The 15998-nt window shown below is 49.3% G+C and overlaps 1 protein-coding gene across 1 annotated transcript; it reads left to right on the forward strand.

The window, feature by feature from the left end:
• The first annotated feature begins 11513 nt into the window (after window positions 1-11513).
• LOC118673742 (butyrophilin subfamily 3 member A2-like) lies at window positions 11514-14255 on the forward strand. The gene is made up of 2 exons (XM_036344896.1): window positions 11514-11855; window positions 13467-14255. The coding sequence occupies exons 1-2, from the start codon at window positions 11555-11557 to the stop codon at window positions 13817-13819; spliced, it is 654 nt and encodes a 217-aa protein (XP_036200789.1). The 5' UTR covers window positions 11514-11554; the 3' UTR covers window positions 13820-14255.
• Window positions 14256-15998: the final 1743 nt, after the last annotated feature.

Below are 15998 nucleotides of genomic sequence, written 5' to 3' on the forward strand. Positions count from 1 at the left end.
CCTTTAAATCTGCCCAGCTGATCTATGGATTAATTTTCGATGCTTCCTGCAAACCACGCACCTGGATGTGAGTCATGCCAGGCTCCCTCCTCCGACCGACCCCCGGTTCTCTCGGCCTCCGAGTTGTTTGTATTTGCACTTCACCTGCATAGATGTAAAAAAATAGAAGTTTGAGGGACTTCTGTTGTTTTTGTCGGTCGCTACGGAGTGGAGTGGGGGAGGTGAGAGGTCAGGGAGGGTCGTGTTGGGCTTTCAGAAAATGCACGCGACCAGGGGAGGACTGAGTCTGCAGGTCTGGTGTTGCCAGAGAATCCAGGGGGACCGGCTGCCGCCTGAAACCTGAAACGTACACTTTCCTCACCTGCCCCACAGGCTCGCTGTGAACTCACATGGGCCACGTGCTTGGAAGGATGCCTACCGCACACACGGTGAGGTCTCAATAGATGCTGGTGCAGTTACTGTCGGTGCAAAGGCTGCTGAAGTTCTTACATGCGTTTGCCCACATCGCCAGAGATTGTGGGTAAAAGTTACATTTGTCAAGAGTTAAGTTCTTCCATAGATTTAGAGTTTGATGCCATAAAACAATAATATTGGCTTATTTCGATGTTAGAATTATTTTTTTAAATAAGGAAAACAAAAAAAAAATAGTAAACAGGATATGGCCTCTCCTTAATTTCACATGCATAAAAGAAAGCGCAAAACTATTATTTCTGAGAGCATTTGAGATCTTGCTCCCCCAGCAGATGTTGTCAGTTTGGCTCAAATAAACCCATAACGTTTGTTTTTAATGGCTATCACCCGTAGTTGCAGCTAAAACCAGAGAGGGCTTTTGCAAAACAGGCCCGCAGGTGACCTGGCCATTAGCATCAGCTCCAGTTGGCAGCTGGGATTAAAAACCCCGTGAAACACTTGAGCTTCGGGTGTGCCCACCGCTCGATTTGCATGGCGGCCCCGCTCGGGGTGGCGGTGGGCCGGGTGCCCCGCGGTTGCCCGCAGCCTGGCAGCTCTGCCTCCAGGACCAGCGCGTCTCCACGTTCAAGAACCGGCCCTTCCTGGGGGCTGCGCCTGTACCCCGGAACGGGTGGCCGCGGCCGGCTCCATCCATGGCCCCACCGGGAACCAGCCCGACCGGCCCAGGGCGGCTTCTGCTTCCAGGAGCTGGAAGGCGGGCGCCAGATGCAGGCCCTGGGGGGACACTAGAAGCATCCACCTGGCTGTGCCTTCCTTCCTGTCAAGGAGCAGCTTGAAGACTCGCCCTCGGTGAACTTTTGAACCTGGACCAGGGAAGAGCCAAGAACAAAGTGGCGAAGGAGGCCAACCGTCAGCAGACAGTTTGTGTTCATTATAATCCACAAATGAGTGAGACCCTGCGATGCTTATCCTTCTCCGACTGGCTTATTTCGCTCAGCATGATGCTCTCCAGCTCCCTCCCTGCTGTTGCAAATGTAAGAGCCCCTTCTTTTTCACGGCAGCGTAGTCTTCCACGGTGCAGAGGTAGCACAGGTTTCTAACCCACTCATCGCTGACGGCACCTGGGCTGTTTCCAAATCTTGGCCATTGTACGCTGTGCTGCTATGGACATAGGGGTGCATATCTCCTCTCTGATCGGTGTTTCTGGTTTCCTGGGATATAGTCCTAGAAGTGGGATCACGGGATCTCAAAGAAGTTTTTTTATTGATTTGTTTTCATTGCTGTTTAATGATCATTCACGTCACAGCTGCTTTGTCTGGTTGTTTACAACCATCGGCTGCAAGTCCGGGTAACATTTCAGCGATGAGCCTGCTGCTCCGTCTCAGTGACAGGTTCCCGGGAGCGCAGCCTGTGGGGCCCTTTCTCTCCGGAGCTGAAGACCCCGGTCCAGACGGTGTCCCGCGGGTGTGCTCACCCCCCCCCCCCCCGTGCCCCTGAGCCCCGGCCTAGCGCTGCCTCAGACCCCGGGGGCTGGTTGTGACCTCCGACCCGGTTCTGAGAGCGGACTGTGCCCGTGTTGCCGCTCCTAAGAGGAGAAGGGAGAAAACCGGAACCTTAACGCAAACCACTCACCGGAAACAAGGCGTGGGGGCCGACTTCCGGGGGCACTTCTCCAGGGAGCGGAAGTTCAAAGGTAACGTTCGTCAGCCTGGCTTCCTTCCGGACCCCGACTGCTTTTGGGGTTCCTGGGATGAGCGACCCCGTTTTAGTTCACAGAAGCGTCAACATCGGGAACAACTCACAGGAGAGCGCTGCCCGCTGCGGGGACCTGGGCTGTTCTCCGGGAGGGGCCGCGGGGACGGATTCGCTGCGCGGCCCATTGGATTCTCTCTCTGGTTGCTCTGCTTGCTCTCCTGCTTCTTCCTTGCTAGTGACCCTGCCAGGCTGCCATGTGGTCCTAGAAGCTGAATGGAGCTTGGCCATCAGACCCCACACGCCATGGACTACAGCTGGGAGCACAAGCTCCCCCAGCCAGATGCTGGACTGGACAGGACTGTGCAAATATGGAGCAGAAACGCTGGGAATGGCTGCAATCCTGGTTCTGCTGAAGACAAAATGGGGCTTTTTCATGGCAGTGTTATGCCCAGATTTCAAGACCCCCTACAGAACCACCAGGGAGCGCCAAGTCTGATGCAAAAGCATAGAGTCTTTTATTCAAGCCCGGGACTTGGTCCCCCCCCCCCCCCCTTGCCTCCATTACTGGATGCAAGAGAGAGCCCTGAGTCCCAAGGGAACAAAGAATTTATAGGGCTTGGGGTGGGGGTGGGGTGGGGGCACACTCTGACCACTGATTTGGCCGATTCCGGTTGGTTGAGTGAGGGCCGGGGGCTAGTGACACAAGGGCAGGGTGCAGCTAGGGTCTGGTTACACAAAGACAGGGGGGTGGCTAGCATACTCTTGGCCTTGGGCTAGTTTCCCCCGCTTTCCCATTGGCCGAGATAAGGGCAGGCTGAGTAACTGATACATTCTGCGGCTTTTTCTTGGAAGAGGGGTTAAGGACACAGCTATCAGTCCTGTTCTGTCCTTTCATTCCCCCCTTGTCTTGGAACTTCCGGCTCAATCATGAGACGGACTGAACTATCAACTGAACTACTTTTATACACTTCTTGACAAATTGGACAAATCTGTTAATAATGCAAGGGCCGAAAGTCAACAGCATCAGGAGGATTACAAGGGGTCCGCCAAGGTCCACTGTCTTCTTCTTTTTTTTTTTTTAAATATATTTTATTGATTTTTTTACAGAGAGGAAGGGAGAGGGATAGAGAGTTAGAAACATTGATGGGAGAGAAACATCGATCAGCTGCCTCCTGCACACCTCCCACTGGGGATGTGCCTGCAACCAAGGTACATGCCCTTGACTGGAATCGAACCTGGGACCCTTGAGTCCACAGGCTGACGCTCTATCCACTGAGCCAAACCAGTCAGGGCCCACTGTCTTCTTGAGGGTGATCTGCAGCAGGTGTATCTAGTCAGAGGTCACCTTTCAGTAAGGCTCCCTGCTGTCCTGGGCACAGAAGGAGCTGGGCTTGTGACCTGGCAGAGACAAACTATAACACATGGTCCGGTGGAAGGGAAAGAAAACATTTCAATTTTAATAACCTCCATTGAAATAGAGTTTTTCTTCTTAAAAATTCCTCTATGGCTTTCAAAAAGCCAAATCAAGATTAATTTATCTACTGTATTCAATTTGGCCTGATGTTTGCATAAACACAACAAGAATGGTAACTGACTACCTTTGCTGGAATCTCATGATTGAATGTTAATGTGCCCCATAGGGCCAGGAAGCCAAGCCATCCAGCTGCCATCAGGCCTGCCTGCAGTATCCACTGAGTTAGGTGAATCCCTCACCTGTAGCAACTCCTCCTGAGCCTACGCTCTAGGCTTTAAGGCCCATCTCAGAAGCCCTCCTACTCATTGCGGCCCAGAGTTCCGCAGGGATGCAGAGGCATCCTTATTGCTCCCCTTCTACTCTTTTTTTTTTTTTAAAAAATATATTTTATTGATTTTTCACAGAGAGGAAGGGAGAGAGATAGAGAGAGTTAGAAACATCGATGAGAGAGAAACATCTATCAGCTGCCTCTTGCACATCCCCCACCAGGGATGTGCCTGCAACCCAGGTACATGCCCTTGACCGGAATCGAACCCGGGACCTCTCACTCTGCAGGCTGACGCTCTATCCACTGAGCCAAACCGGTTTCGGCTCCCCTTCTACTCTTACCAACTGCCAGTGATGGTAGGGCTTGGGCCTGACGCTCCAGCGCCAGCCATCTTCAGGGCTCCCAAGCAGGATACCAGTCTTTTCCTGTGGCACTTTTATTGGCTTCAAGTCTTCAGAGCTCAGACAGGTTTCTTTAAAACATGATACTCCAGTCAAAGTTTCCGGTCAATAAAACCACTATTGAAAACCGGTATTATTGATTTCATGCAAAGAAATGTATTGCCATGACTTATTAAGCATTGCCAGATTTCAGAGGAATTATATAAGGAGAAAAACATACTGATCTGCTCTAAGATCTTCTGATTTTTCTTGCCAGTCCCTTTTCATGGACTTTTCAGAGTTATAACAAAACAGTAATTGTTGGATTTCTTTTATCAGTCCCCCCCTGAGTACTTTGGCATAACTATTTACCCTCTGTTTAGGGAGGCAGAATGTAAATTATTTACTCTCTCTGGCTTACTGGCCTGTACTATTTTTTTTTTAATATATTTTATTGATTTTTCACAGAGAGGAAGGAGAGAGATAGAGTTAGAAACAACGATCGGCTGCCTCTTGCACATCCCCCACCCGGGATGTGCCCGCAACCCAGGTACATGCCCCTGACCAGAATCGAACCCGGGACCTCTCAGTCTGCAGGCAGACACTCTATCCACTGAGCCAAACCGGTTTCCGCTGGCCTGTACTATTTGATTAATTTCTTTTTAACATTTCTCTTCTTTTTCTTATTACATACATAATCTTTCTAAATTTTATACTTTCAAATTAGCTTTTAAACTTTCTTTCTATGTCCTTTAAAAATGCATAACTATGCCTTAGACCTTCTATTCCAAACAGGCCTTTTCTAGTTTTCTTTTACAGTTGAGGTATGTACCACCCTTGACATGGGCATGGTCATGCAGGCCTGCAAGATAGTATACAGGCTGCCAACTGTTAACTGTCTCTTAATAGAGACCAAAACCTGATGGGTATTTTTCTTTACCTAGTTGGGCACCTGCCCTCTTGGCATCTAGATACCCTTTACTTTTGGGGTTCACCCCATATAGCCCCCTTCCAGGACAGTTAACATATGGCCATAACAATGGCCTTCAGTATGGGAAACTGAACACTTGCCAGTTACTCCCAAAGACTACCAAGGACTGTAGACCAACACAGGTCTACAGCTACAGGTCTACATTCAAACCTGCAAGAGAATCAAAGGTTAATATAACATATTAATACAATAAAATATAATATTGGCATCATGGCCGCTTCAGGCAGCCAAATCCTCCGCTACTAAACATGAGATATGGCAGGGCTACACAAACATTTTAGGGAGGTGACTAAAGTCCACTCTTTGACCTTTCTATATAAGGTAAAATTGTCCTTGTCTTTCTGAAGCCATGTCTATGAAGATGCAGGCATCATCTGAGTCTATTATACAATTTTCTGCAGGTATAGTCCTTTTCAAGTTGGGATGAGGCCTGGGGTCGTGAACTTCTTTACCCACATCGAGTCCCCAGGCTGGAAAGGATGTACAGAGTCCGAGGTGGCACTGGCAGGGCATCTCGAACAAGCTTATGGGTGGCTTGTAATTTCTGTAAGAGATCATGTCCAAGTAAGGGGTACAGGCATTCTGGCATGACTAGAAATGAATGAGTTACCGTGTTCTTTCTGAGGTCCACAGTCCTCTTTGATATACAAGGAAAAAGGCAGTTTGTCCAGTGGCTCTTAGAACTGGTGTCTTCTTAGATGTTACTCGTCCCATTGGCTCTGTCAAGACTGAATGGGCTGCTTCAGAATACACCAGGAAACTAACCGGGGGTTCTATTTATCTACAAATATTTATACCTAAGTAGATATATAAATATCAAATAAACATCCACATTTACACCTTTTCAGTGAACAAGTACTTTTACAGTCTTGGGAATTTTGGCAGATAACAGGAACACTGCCCAAGTCCCCTGATGGGGGCCTGACAAGAACAGATGTGGGGGCCTTTGGCTGGGGGGTATAAAGTCTCTATTCTTCCTCTCTCAGCACTGCTAAGGACAGGATCATTGGAGAGGTCTCTTCACCTAGGCAAGGCTGTGCTGAGCCATCTGGGGCAAAAGTGGTTTAAAGTTCACAGTCTGGCCCCCGATCTTCATTTTGACCATCGGCTCATGGGGGCCCAGATGGAAAAAGCCCAGTCTGTCCTAGTCAGAGTCAGCTATTGCCAGTCTGAGGAGGTCTGCCTCAGGCGGCTCTGGCCAATAGTGGCTGGGTGGTTTGGATGGCCTTGCCAGCTTCTTCTTCTGGCCTGCTACGAAACTTTACTCTGTCCCTTCTTATACATTCAGAACTGGACCCAAGGCAGCGAGGTTTGAGCAATTTTAAAATTCCTTAACATACATTTTTTCATTCATGTTGTAGGGAGGGACTGGGTTGGCTCCTCCTGAATAAAAGAACTAATCAAAATAAGGCTTATTTTCAAACTTCATTTGTCCCTGGGTGTGGACAACAAATGACACTAATCAGATTGACATAAATGATTTAACCTTTGTTTAGGGAGGCAAATGCAAAGCATTTACTCCCAAGTGTCATTGGTTTAGGGAAGATAGGATTTCTGCTCAGTTTCCCCTGTTCTACTTATCCCAGCTTACTGGTCTATCATGCATTCAATTTTCTTAAAATGTATTCTGGCACAGGAGAAAGTTGCTTTGCTGTACACAGGTAGCTTCACCCCTATACAACTGGGCTTGGACCTCTGCCCAGCAAACTGCAGTCTATAAGTTCAATATGCAGCCTCCAGTTCTCCTAACCCAACGAGGTTTCGGCCAGTCTCTGAGTCAGACTCCTCCTCTCTTGGAGAATTTCAAAGTCCTCATGGCTCCCAGGTCCAGGGAGAGTGCCCTTTTGTTAACCCTTAGGGCCCTGCTTTCTTGCCTTTCTACCAGTTTCCTTCGTGGCAGAGCAGCAACCAGGCCTCTTTCAAGAAAGTGCACTAAAAGGGGATATCAGCCCCTCCTGTGATCCAGCTGCTCTGCCTAGGGTCTCCCAGGGGCTCGGCCAGAGCGTCCTCCAGCAAATCCCAGAAGCCGCTGCCCTTTTGCAGTGGTATGGACTCAAGCAGGGGGTTCACTGGATGTAGCCGGCAGTGAAGCACTCGCTGGCTTCTGCCTGCAGCTGCTCGTGCCCACAAGCCCGGCCCCGCAGCACTCCCGCAGCACGCGCTGCACCGTCAGCTCCAGCACCTCGGCGTTCTCCAGCTTAGCCTGCACCTGCACTGGCGGGGGTGCCAGGTGGGGAGGGAGGTGAGGCCAGGCTATGCCCTGACCCCCATCCGCTCGCTCAGCATCCCCTGGGCACCGGCCCTCCAGCCTCACCTTGGTGCCTGCCAGCAGCTGCCACAGCTCTTGTAGGCTCTTGTTGATCCGTGTGCCGCTTCTTCTCAACCAGGGGCTTCCAGGCCTTGCAGGCAGCTCAGCCCCCCCCCCCTCCCCCCCCGGATTACTTTTACTCTTGAGATATATCTAGACCTTTTGTGATAAAACTAAGAATAGGTATCAGTCTAATTTAGCATTGGAAGGGTTAAAAAGAATAACCCAGGGCAGAGAAAGGCTACTGTGTTTACAGTTACTTTTTGTGACCTTGAAGTTCATTGATAAGACCTGTTAGGTCTGCAGCCAGTAACTTAACTGCCAACACCCCCGCCTCCCTTGTCTCAGCCCAGGCCCATTGCTTTTCCTCACAGAGTCGGCCTGGAAATATAACGGGTGCATAGGGAGGTTTCTTGCAGACAGAAAGCCTGGAGACCATCTGAAATCAGTTACAGATGCTTTCAGAATCCGGATGAGGGAGGAAGGGAAAGACCAGGTTATGCCCTCTATGAGGATTCTAATAAACAATTGAAAACAGCAAGTTAAACAAAATGCAGTCACAGGCAGTAAATATCTCCTCCCTGCGGAGCTGTGTCCACCAAAGAGATAAAAAAAAAACATGAATAACAAGTTCTTTGAAATTTGCTGCTTTGTTAATTTGCTAAGCAAATAGTTAACTTGAAAAGACTTCTTCCTTGCTTTTTTATAAGCAATCTTAGAACTAAGCAATCTTGGAACCTAGCCAGCCTTTGTTAAACTTCTTTGGGTTGCAACATTATACCTTTAAATTAATCCTAGATTTTTAAAATTTTAACCTGATACAGCAAAATTATACCTCAGAATAAAGCAATTAAAAGTTCTCTACTGTCTTCCCCTTAAAGCAGGGTTTTTCCTTATGTGTACAGCCAGACAGCACAAAGTAGCTTTCGCTTTACACAGACCAGTTCCAGTCCCCCTTGTCTGTAGTAAATTGGCTAGTCCCACACAAACAAACTTTGTCCTGACCCCATGATGATCGGTGATGAGAGACAGACAAGGGAGGGGGTGACCTGTTTTCACAGATCCACACTCAGATGCATGCCTGACCAAAGTTGTGGAGCCACAAAAAGGAGAGAAGAGGACAGGCCCCCTCCCTCCACACTCACACACTTTCACCAGACATACCACAACACACAGTTTTTCCCAATTCAATCAGAATCTTAAACTTTTAGCAGGCAAGTCAAATATTCAGCATTTCTCAATCAGTAACATTTTTAAGAATAAACTTCAAAAATGCAAGACATAAGTTTTTTTATCATTTGAATTCAGTAAGCTTCAAGGTCCCAAGTTCCCAGCGGTTCTGGAAAACCACACCTGAGGCTGACAAGCAGGTTTGGCCCAGCCCTTGACTTTAAAATGACCATAATGCTTAAAGGAGTAGTTTGAGTCTGTCCCATAATGTCCGTCCAGTAAGTCCACAGAAAACAGAAAAAAAAAACAACAAAATACAAACACAGACAAATACAGACTTCCAACTCTATGAAAGCAAACCCAAAACAACCTTCCGACTCCGCAGAAGCAAAACTACAAATTAGACGATGGCCATGCGCCAACTGGTGGGAGCGACCTGCCTCATCTCAGATTGAGGGGTTTCTCTGCCCCTCCAGATGGAGGATCGGGGTGTCCCCCAACTCCTCCCGCCCATGGCCCCCCAGTGCATCCACCTAGGCTGTTACAGGCACTACAGATTTCAGAAGTGAGCTCACACAGGACAGAACACACAGAACAGAATAGACAAGACACAGACATTTACTGCGGTCAGTCAGACTCTCTGGATCAGGGTCCCTTGTGAGTCTTGGGGGTCCCGCACGAGCCCCCAAATGTTATGCCCAGATTTCAATACCCCCTACAGAACCACCAGGGAGCGCCAAGTCTGATGCAAAAGCATAGAGTCTTTTATTCAAGCCCGGGACTTGGTCCCCCCTCCCCACCCTTGCCTCCATTACTGGATGCAAGAGAGTGCCCTGAGTCCCAAGGGAACAAAGAATTTATAGGGCTTGGGGTCAGGAGCGGGGTGGTGGGAGCACACTCTGACCACTGATTTGGCCGATTCTGGTTGGTTGAGTGAGGGCCGGGGGCTAGTGACACAAGGGCAGGGTGCAGCTAGGGTCTGGTTACACAAAGACAGGGGGGTGGCTAGCATACTCTTGGCCTTGGGCTAGTTTCCCCTGCTTTCCCATTGGCCGAGATAAGGGCAGGCTGAGTAACTGATACATTCTGCGGCTTTTTCTTGGAAGAAGGGTTAAGGACACAGCTATCAGTCCTGTTCTGTCCTTTCAGCAGGACGGAGGGAGATGGGCCCTTGGAAACTCAGGGGTTTGATTCAACAGAAATAAAGCTTCTCCAGTGCCTCATCCTCCTGTGGGGCCCCAGGACATTTTTGTTCCTGTGGCACTACAAGAACTCCACTCCCACCAGCAACAGGTGGAGACTTGTAGAGCACCCCACCGATCACACACCCAGAGCAAAGTAAAGGTTATTATCATTCTTTTTATGACAAGTGCTTTCAAACAGGGACTTTGCACTTTTTCTCCTCCTGAGAAAGCTTTCTTTCCCCCACCCTTTCCTCCAGATCAGAGACTCAACTGCAATGAAGACCTAAGGAGGGCCTTTGTTCTGTGGTTTTCAGCTGAAAGTGCCAACTGTAAGTGGGGGAGTTGGTAAAAGCCAGGGCCCCAGGTCTCTTTAGGAGAGAGGCTGATAAGCTGGGTGAGCCTGCAGGTGAGGACACGATGAAACCTGGTTGGCTGGGCAAGGTAAGGCCTCAACTTAGAAATCTGTAGGGGGGAAGAAACCGGAATGAGTGAGCTTGACAACTGCATGTTCCTAAGAACTTACTGTGGTCATTAAGGCCTCTGACAGGCTCTCCTGCTTCTCTCTGGGATGTGTTCTAAGAGATTCTAAAAGACAGGTTGATACTGAACCCAGGTTCAACTGCCTGCCACTTGAAAGACCACATAGAGATCATGGGACTGGTGGGAGGAATGTTGGTTTATTCTAGAGCTTGCAGCTTCAGAAGATGGTAGACTCATGCTGCAAAGACAGTTGGACACGGGCAGGCATTTTTGTAAGGAAGAGGAGAGGCAGGAAGAACAATAAAGGAATAAAAAGGAGAGGGGTTGAGAGTTCTCCATTGAGGGGACTAAGTGCAAGCCAACACAGTCTGTGCAGATTACTGGTTGAAGGTCAGCAAATCTTCCGGAGATGGAATGTCTGAAGGTTGGAGTCTGCTTTTCCTGAAGTTAGTTCCTAGAATTCTTAAGTGAACAGGCTGTTTATGTGTAGTCACATTTACAGAAATAATGTTAAAATAATGGTGGGGTGAGTTACTTGATGTGCGGCTTAAAGATTTATATGAAAAGGTGTTCATTACAGAACATTGGACAGCAGAGCCCAGGACTCCCAGATGGCCAAGGCCAAGGGACGGACACTTCAGGTTACAGACTTTAGGGTGGTTTTCCATGTTGGAGTCAAAGATGAAGAGACTCCCAAGCAGACATTTCAGAGGAGGCTCTGGGGCCACCAGTGATGGGGTTAAACCAGGAGTCGGCCCTGGGGAGACAGAGGTCTCATGTGGATTCTCCATCTTCCTCCAGGTCGTCATTTCTACCAGCTCCTTCTGGTGTCTCTGTGTCTGCACAACAGCCCACAATGGTGAGGTCCCTGGCCTTCCATTTGCTCCACCTGCCTGTCTTCCTCCCCTTGGTCCAGCTGCTCACGCCCTGCTCAGGTAAGGACCATCTGCATTTATGTACCTGGAGCAGTTACCTATATGCCCAGTCAGAACCTTGGACTCCTTACCAAACCTGGGAGGCCCAGCCAGCTGTACACCTGTCAGAACTGAGTCCCTTTCTAGATGTTTCTTACCTCACCCTCCCTGCCTGGGACACCCCCTTACCCTCTGGCCTCCAGCTTCCTCTGATGGAGCACCCCTTTCTGCTGACCAGCTCAGTTTGCTGTGATTGGACCCCCTGAGCCCATCCTGGCCATGGTGGGTGAAGTCGCTGAGCTGCCCTGTCACCTGTTCCCGAAGATGAGCGCTGAGACCATGGAGCTGACGTGGCTGCGATCCGGCCTCAGGCAGGTGGTGCGTGCATATGCAGACGGCAAGGAAGGAACAGAGATAGCAGAGTATCGAGGGAGAACCTCCATTTTAAGAGAGGACATCGCTGAGGGGAAGGCTGCTCTGCGGATTCACAAGGTCAGAGCCTCTGACACTGGAACCTACCAGTGTTATTTCCAAGATGCCAAGTTCTATCAAAAAGCCCTGGTGGAGCTGAAGGTTGCAGGTGAGTCTGAGGCTGTTCTGAGCTCCTTCTTCTGTGGGGCCTGGGGACACAGGCTCCTAGCCCACCTCACAGACCTCTGCCTACACCCCAGCAGCTGCCTCCCTCCTCTACCTCTGCTTCTCTGGGCCCTTGACAGACACAGGATTTCCTGCAGGAAGGCCTCCTCCTGAACCAAGTGAAGACGTCCCTCCTGCAGCCACCAGGGTCTCAGCAGGGATGTGGGGTTGGGGCAGAAAGACTGAGAAAACCTCCCCTCAGTGGGGGGCGCACAGTTGAGTGGGGTCAGCTGTGATCCAGGCAGTGGACCTGGCCCCCCCAGGTGCTCGCTACTGTGGGTCCCGGGAGGCTGAGCAGCAGGGACATCACCTGTGCTGCCATTTCTGTCAACCAAAGGCTCAAAGATCACACCTGCAATTGAACAAGTTGTGTTTAGTACTAGTTGCAGTGAGGAGAACACACAATGTGGAAACATGGGGTGTCCCCATGAGGGGGTGTCAGGGAGACTTGGTATAACTTTTGGGCTGATAGGGGACTAGGGGAGGGTTTATGGAAGGAGGGCTTTGCTCTGGATCAGGTTCTGTCAGGAGGGTGTGGGGTTTAACTGGTCACTCACACCTAGGACAGGGGATGATTGCTCACTGCTGTGGTCTGCACACTGTTCATGTTTTATTCTGTGTTCCCATCTGATGACTGAGTGGTCTTGTTTTGTCCTGACCCATCACAGGGACAAAGCATCCTTGTCTGATGCTGCTGTTCCATGACATTGTTCATGTCCAACATCATTTCTCTTTCTCAGGGCACAGCCCTGCCTTGCACAGGAAGGAAGGAAGGTGGGGGTGGGAGGTCCTGGCTTTCTCTCTGCAGGGCCTCCTCAGCCAACTACAGTCCCTTCCTGAGACCACAGCTCCTCTTAAGAAATCCCTCCCTACAGGACTGGGTTCTTCCAAGTCTTCAAAAGGCTTCCTCCCACCCCCTGACTCCCTCAGGTTAAGAGTTTAGGGACTGGTGGTGACAGCTCACTGCTCCTGGCCCTGGGTCAGCTCTCTCCCATGTAGTCTTTCCCCTTCCACAACCACAAAATAAAAATTCCCTGAGTCCAAAGACCCAAAAAAGAGGCTGTAAACTCTAGATTAATGATATCAAGAGTTCACCACGGTGACTCTCATACCAGGAACAGCGTGGGCTGCAGCAATAGAACGTGCATATCCTCCCCACCACCTGGCAAAGCCTAAAGCTCACACAGGACAGGCAGGATAGATAGGGGACTGGGGCTTGACCCGCCCAGATAAGGGGAATGACTTACATGCCTAGGGCGGGTGAGGGCCAGTTCCAGGAACCAGCACTGGGCAGGGGGAGGGTACAGGTGTCTCTGAGGGGATCCATGGGAAGCAGTCTCTGTTCTGGCCCAGATCCAGCTGGATCTAGCTCAAGGGTTCATGAGGGTCAGGCAGTGGTCACATCATGGAACAGTCTCCCCTGCACAGCACACGTGGCAAACAGCTCCTTAGTGAACCCTGCCTGCGTGATCTAGTGGAGTGAGCCCCCGTTCCTGATGGACCCTCACCAACACAGAGGCCTCCCCATGACTCAGGCTCACTCTTCCTTCCCCAGCCCTGGGCTCTGATCTTCACCTTGAAATGAAGGGCTATGAGGATGGAGGGATCCGTGTGGAGTGCACGTCTGCAGGCTGGTATCCGCAGCCCCATGTAGAGTGGAGAGGTGAAGGGGGAGAGAGCTTGCCCGCCATGGCAGTGCCTGGGGCTGCAGATGGAGAGGGTCTGTATGCAGTCACATCATCTGTGATCCTGAAAGGCGGCTCTGGGAAGGGGGTCTCCTGTGTCATCAGAAACCCCCTGCTCAGCCAGGAGAAGACAGCCAGGGTCTCCATTGCAGGTGAGTGCCTGGCCCCACACTGTGTTCAGCTGTGGCCACTGGGAGAAGGAGGCCTGAGTGTCTGCTGCTGACCTGGGTCTGTGCAGTGAACATAAGGCTCAGAGCAGGGACCTGGGTGCCCTTTGCCCCTTGAAGCTGTTGATGTCACAGACATTTTCTGAGCATCCCTGCTGCCTCCACCTGGGACAGGCGATGGGGAAGGGGCAAATGGTAAAGGTCAGCAAACACATGACAAAGTGGGGAAAGTATGTGCAGACACGTCCTGGAGAAAGGGCTGAACTCCTCAAAACATGAAACAGCTCAGTACAGAAATGAACGGTTCCCAGAAGCAAATACCTTGGGGAAGGATGTCCAGTCTCACTGAGCAGGGAGACGTTTCCACCTGTGAGATGGGCAGCAAACAAACCATGTAGTTGGTATCACTGATGGCAGGACTGTGGGGAGACAGTCACTCTTAGACGTGTGTTGCTATAATTTGGTATATTTTTGTATAAATTGATGCAGCTTATATTGGGGGTCAATAGAACAATCTTAATCCAAACTATTTATTTACTGACCCAAAATCCCAGTTCTAGGAATTTATCTGAAAGGTCACCTCTGGTTTGTGTGAAATAACTGATGGACAAAGTTATTTCTTTTTAAAAACTATATTTTATTGATTTCAAAGAGGAAGGGAGAGGGAGAGAAAGAGAGGAACATCAATGATGTGAGGGAATCTTCGGTTGCCACCTGCACACCCCACACTGGGACCAAACCTACAACCCAAGCTTGTGCCTTTGACCAGAATCAAACCTGGGACCCTTCAGTCCACAGGCCAATGCTCTATCCACTGAGCCAAACCAGCCAGGGCACAATTTTATTTCTTAGGGCATCAATAGTCAGACAATAGTCTGAGACTGTTCAAATGCCATCCATGGGGACTCCTGTGCAGTGGAGGCTGCCCTGTGGGAGGAAACACAGACGTGCTCTCCATGCCGAGAGGGAAAGGTCCCCAGGACCCACGATGCACTGAGGATTGAGCTGCAGAGCAACTTGAGTAGATGCTGCCTGTGGTGTAAGTGAGTAAAATAAGAAGATGTCTAATTATATATATATATTTATTTATTTGACAGGTTCCAGTCCAGGCATTATTATTATTTCAATGTAATGCAATTTCTTTCTTTGTTTTTCTATTGACTAAAGTTTTCCATTTGTCTCCTTTTTCCCCGATTGACAGCCTCCCAGCCATTCCTACCCTGGCAAACCCCCACCGCCCCAGTGTCTGTGTCCATTGGTTATGCTGATATGCATGCATACAAGTTCTTTGGTTGCTCTCTAGCCCCCCACCTCCCCTGCCATTTGTCTCTGGATCTATTTTTGTTCATCAAATTATGTTGATCATTATATCCCACGTATGAGTGAGATCATGTTATGCTTATCCTTCTCTGACTGGCTTATTCCGCTTATAATAATGTTCTCCAGTTCCATCCATGCTGTTGCAAATGGTAAACGTTCGTTCATTTTTATAGCAGCATAGTATTTCATTGTGTAGATGTACCACAGTTGTTGTTTTTTTTAGTATACATGCTGCTGAAGCGAGCACTGTACCACAGTTTTTTAATCCACTCATCTGCTGATGGGCACTTAGGTTGTTTCCAAATCTTAACTATTGTAAATTGTGCTGCTATGAACATAGGGGTGCATATATCCGTTCTGATTGGTATTTCTGGTTTCTTGGGATATAGTCCTAGAAGTGGGATCACTGGGTCCAATGGGAGTTCCACTTTTAACTTTTTGAGGAAACTCCATACTGTCTTCCACAGTTGCTGCACCAGTCTGCATTCCCACCAGCAGTGCACGAGGGTTCCTTGTTCTCCACATCCTCGCCAGCACTTGTTGTCTGTTGATTTTTTGATGATAGCCATTCTGACAGGTGTGAGATGGTACCTCATTGTTGTTTTGATTTGCATCTCTCAGATGATTAGTGACTTTGCGAATGTTTTCATATGTCTCTGGGCCTTCTGTATGTCCTCTTTAAAGAAGTATCTACTTAGGTCCTTTGCCCATTTTTTGATTGGGTTGTTTATCTTCCTTTTGTTAAGTTGTATGAGTTCTCTGTAAATTTTGGAGATTAAACCCTTATCTGAAATAGCATTGGCAAATATGTTCTCCCTTGCAGTGGGCTTTCTTGTTTTGTTGATGGTTTCTTTTGCTGTGCAGAAGCTTTTATTTTGATGTAGCCCCATTTGTTTACTTTCTCCTTAGTCTCCA

The sequence above is a fragment of the Myotis myotis genome, unplaced genomic scaffold (genome assembly GCF_014108235.1).
Source record: "Myotis myotis isolate mMyoMyo1 unplaced genomic scaffold, mMyoMyo1.p scaffold_m19_p_18, whole genome shotgun sequence".
Classification (NCBI taxonomy): Eukaryota; Metazoa; Chordata; class Mammalia; order Chiroptera; family Vespertilionidae; genus Myotis; species Myotis myotis.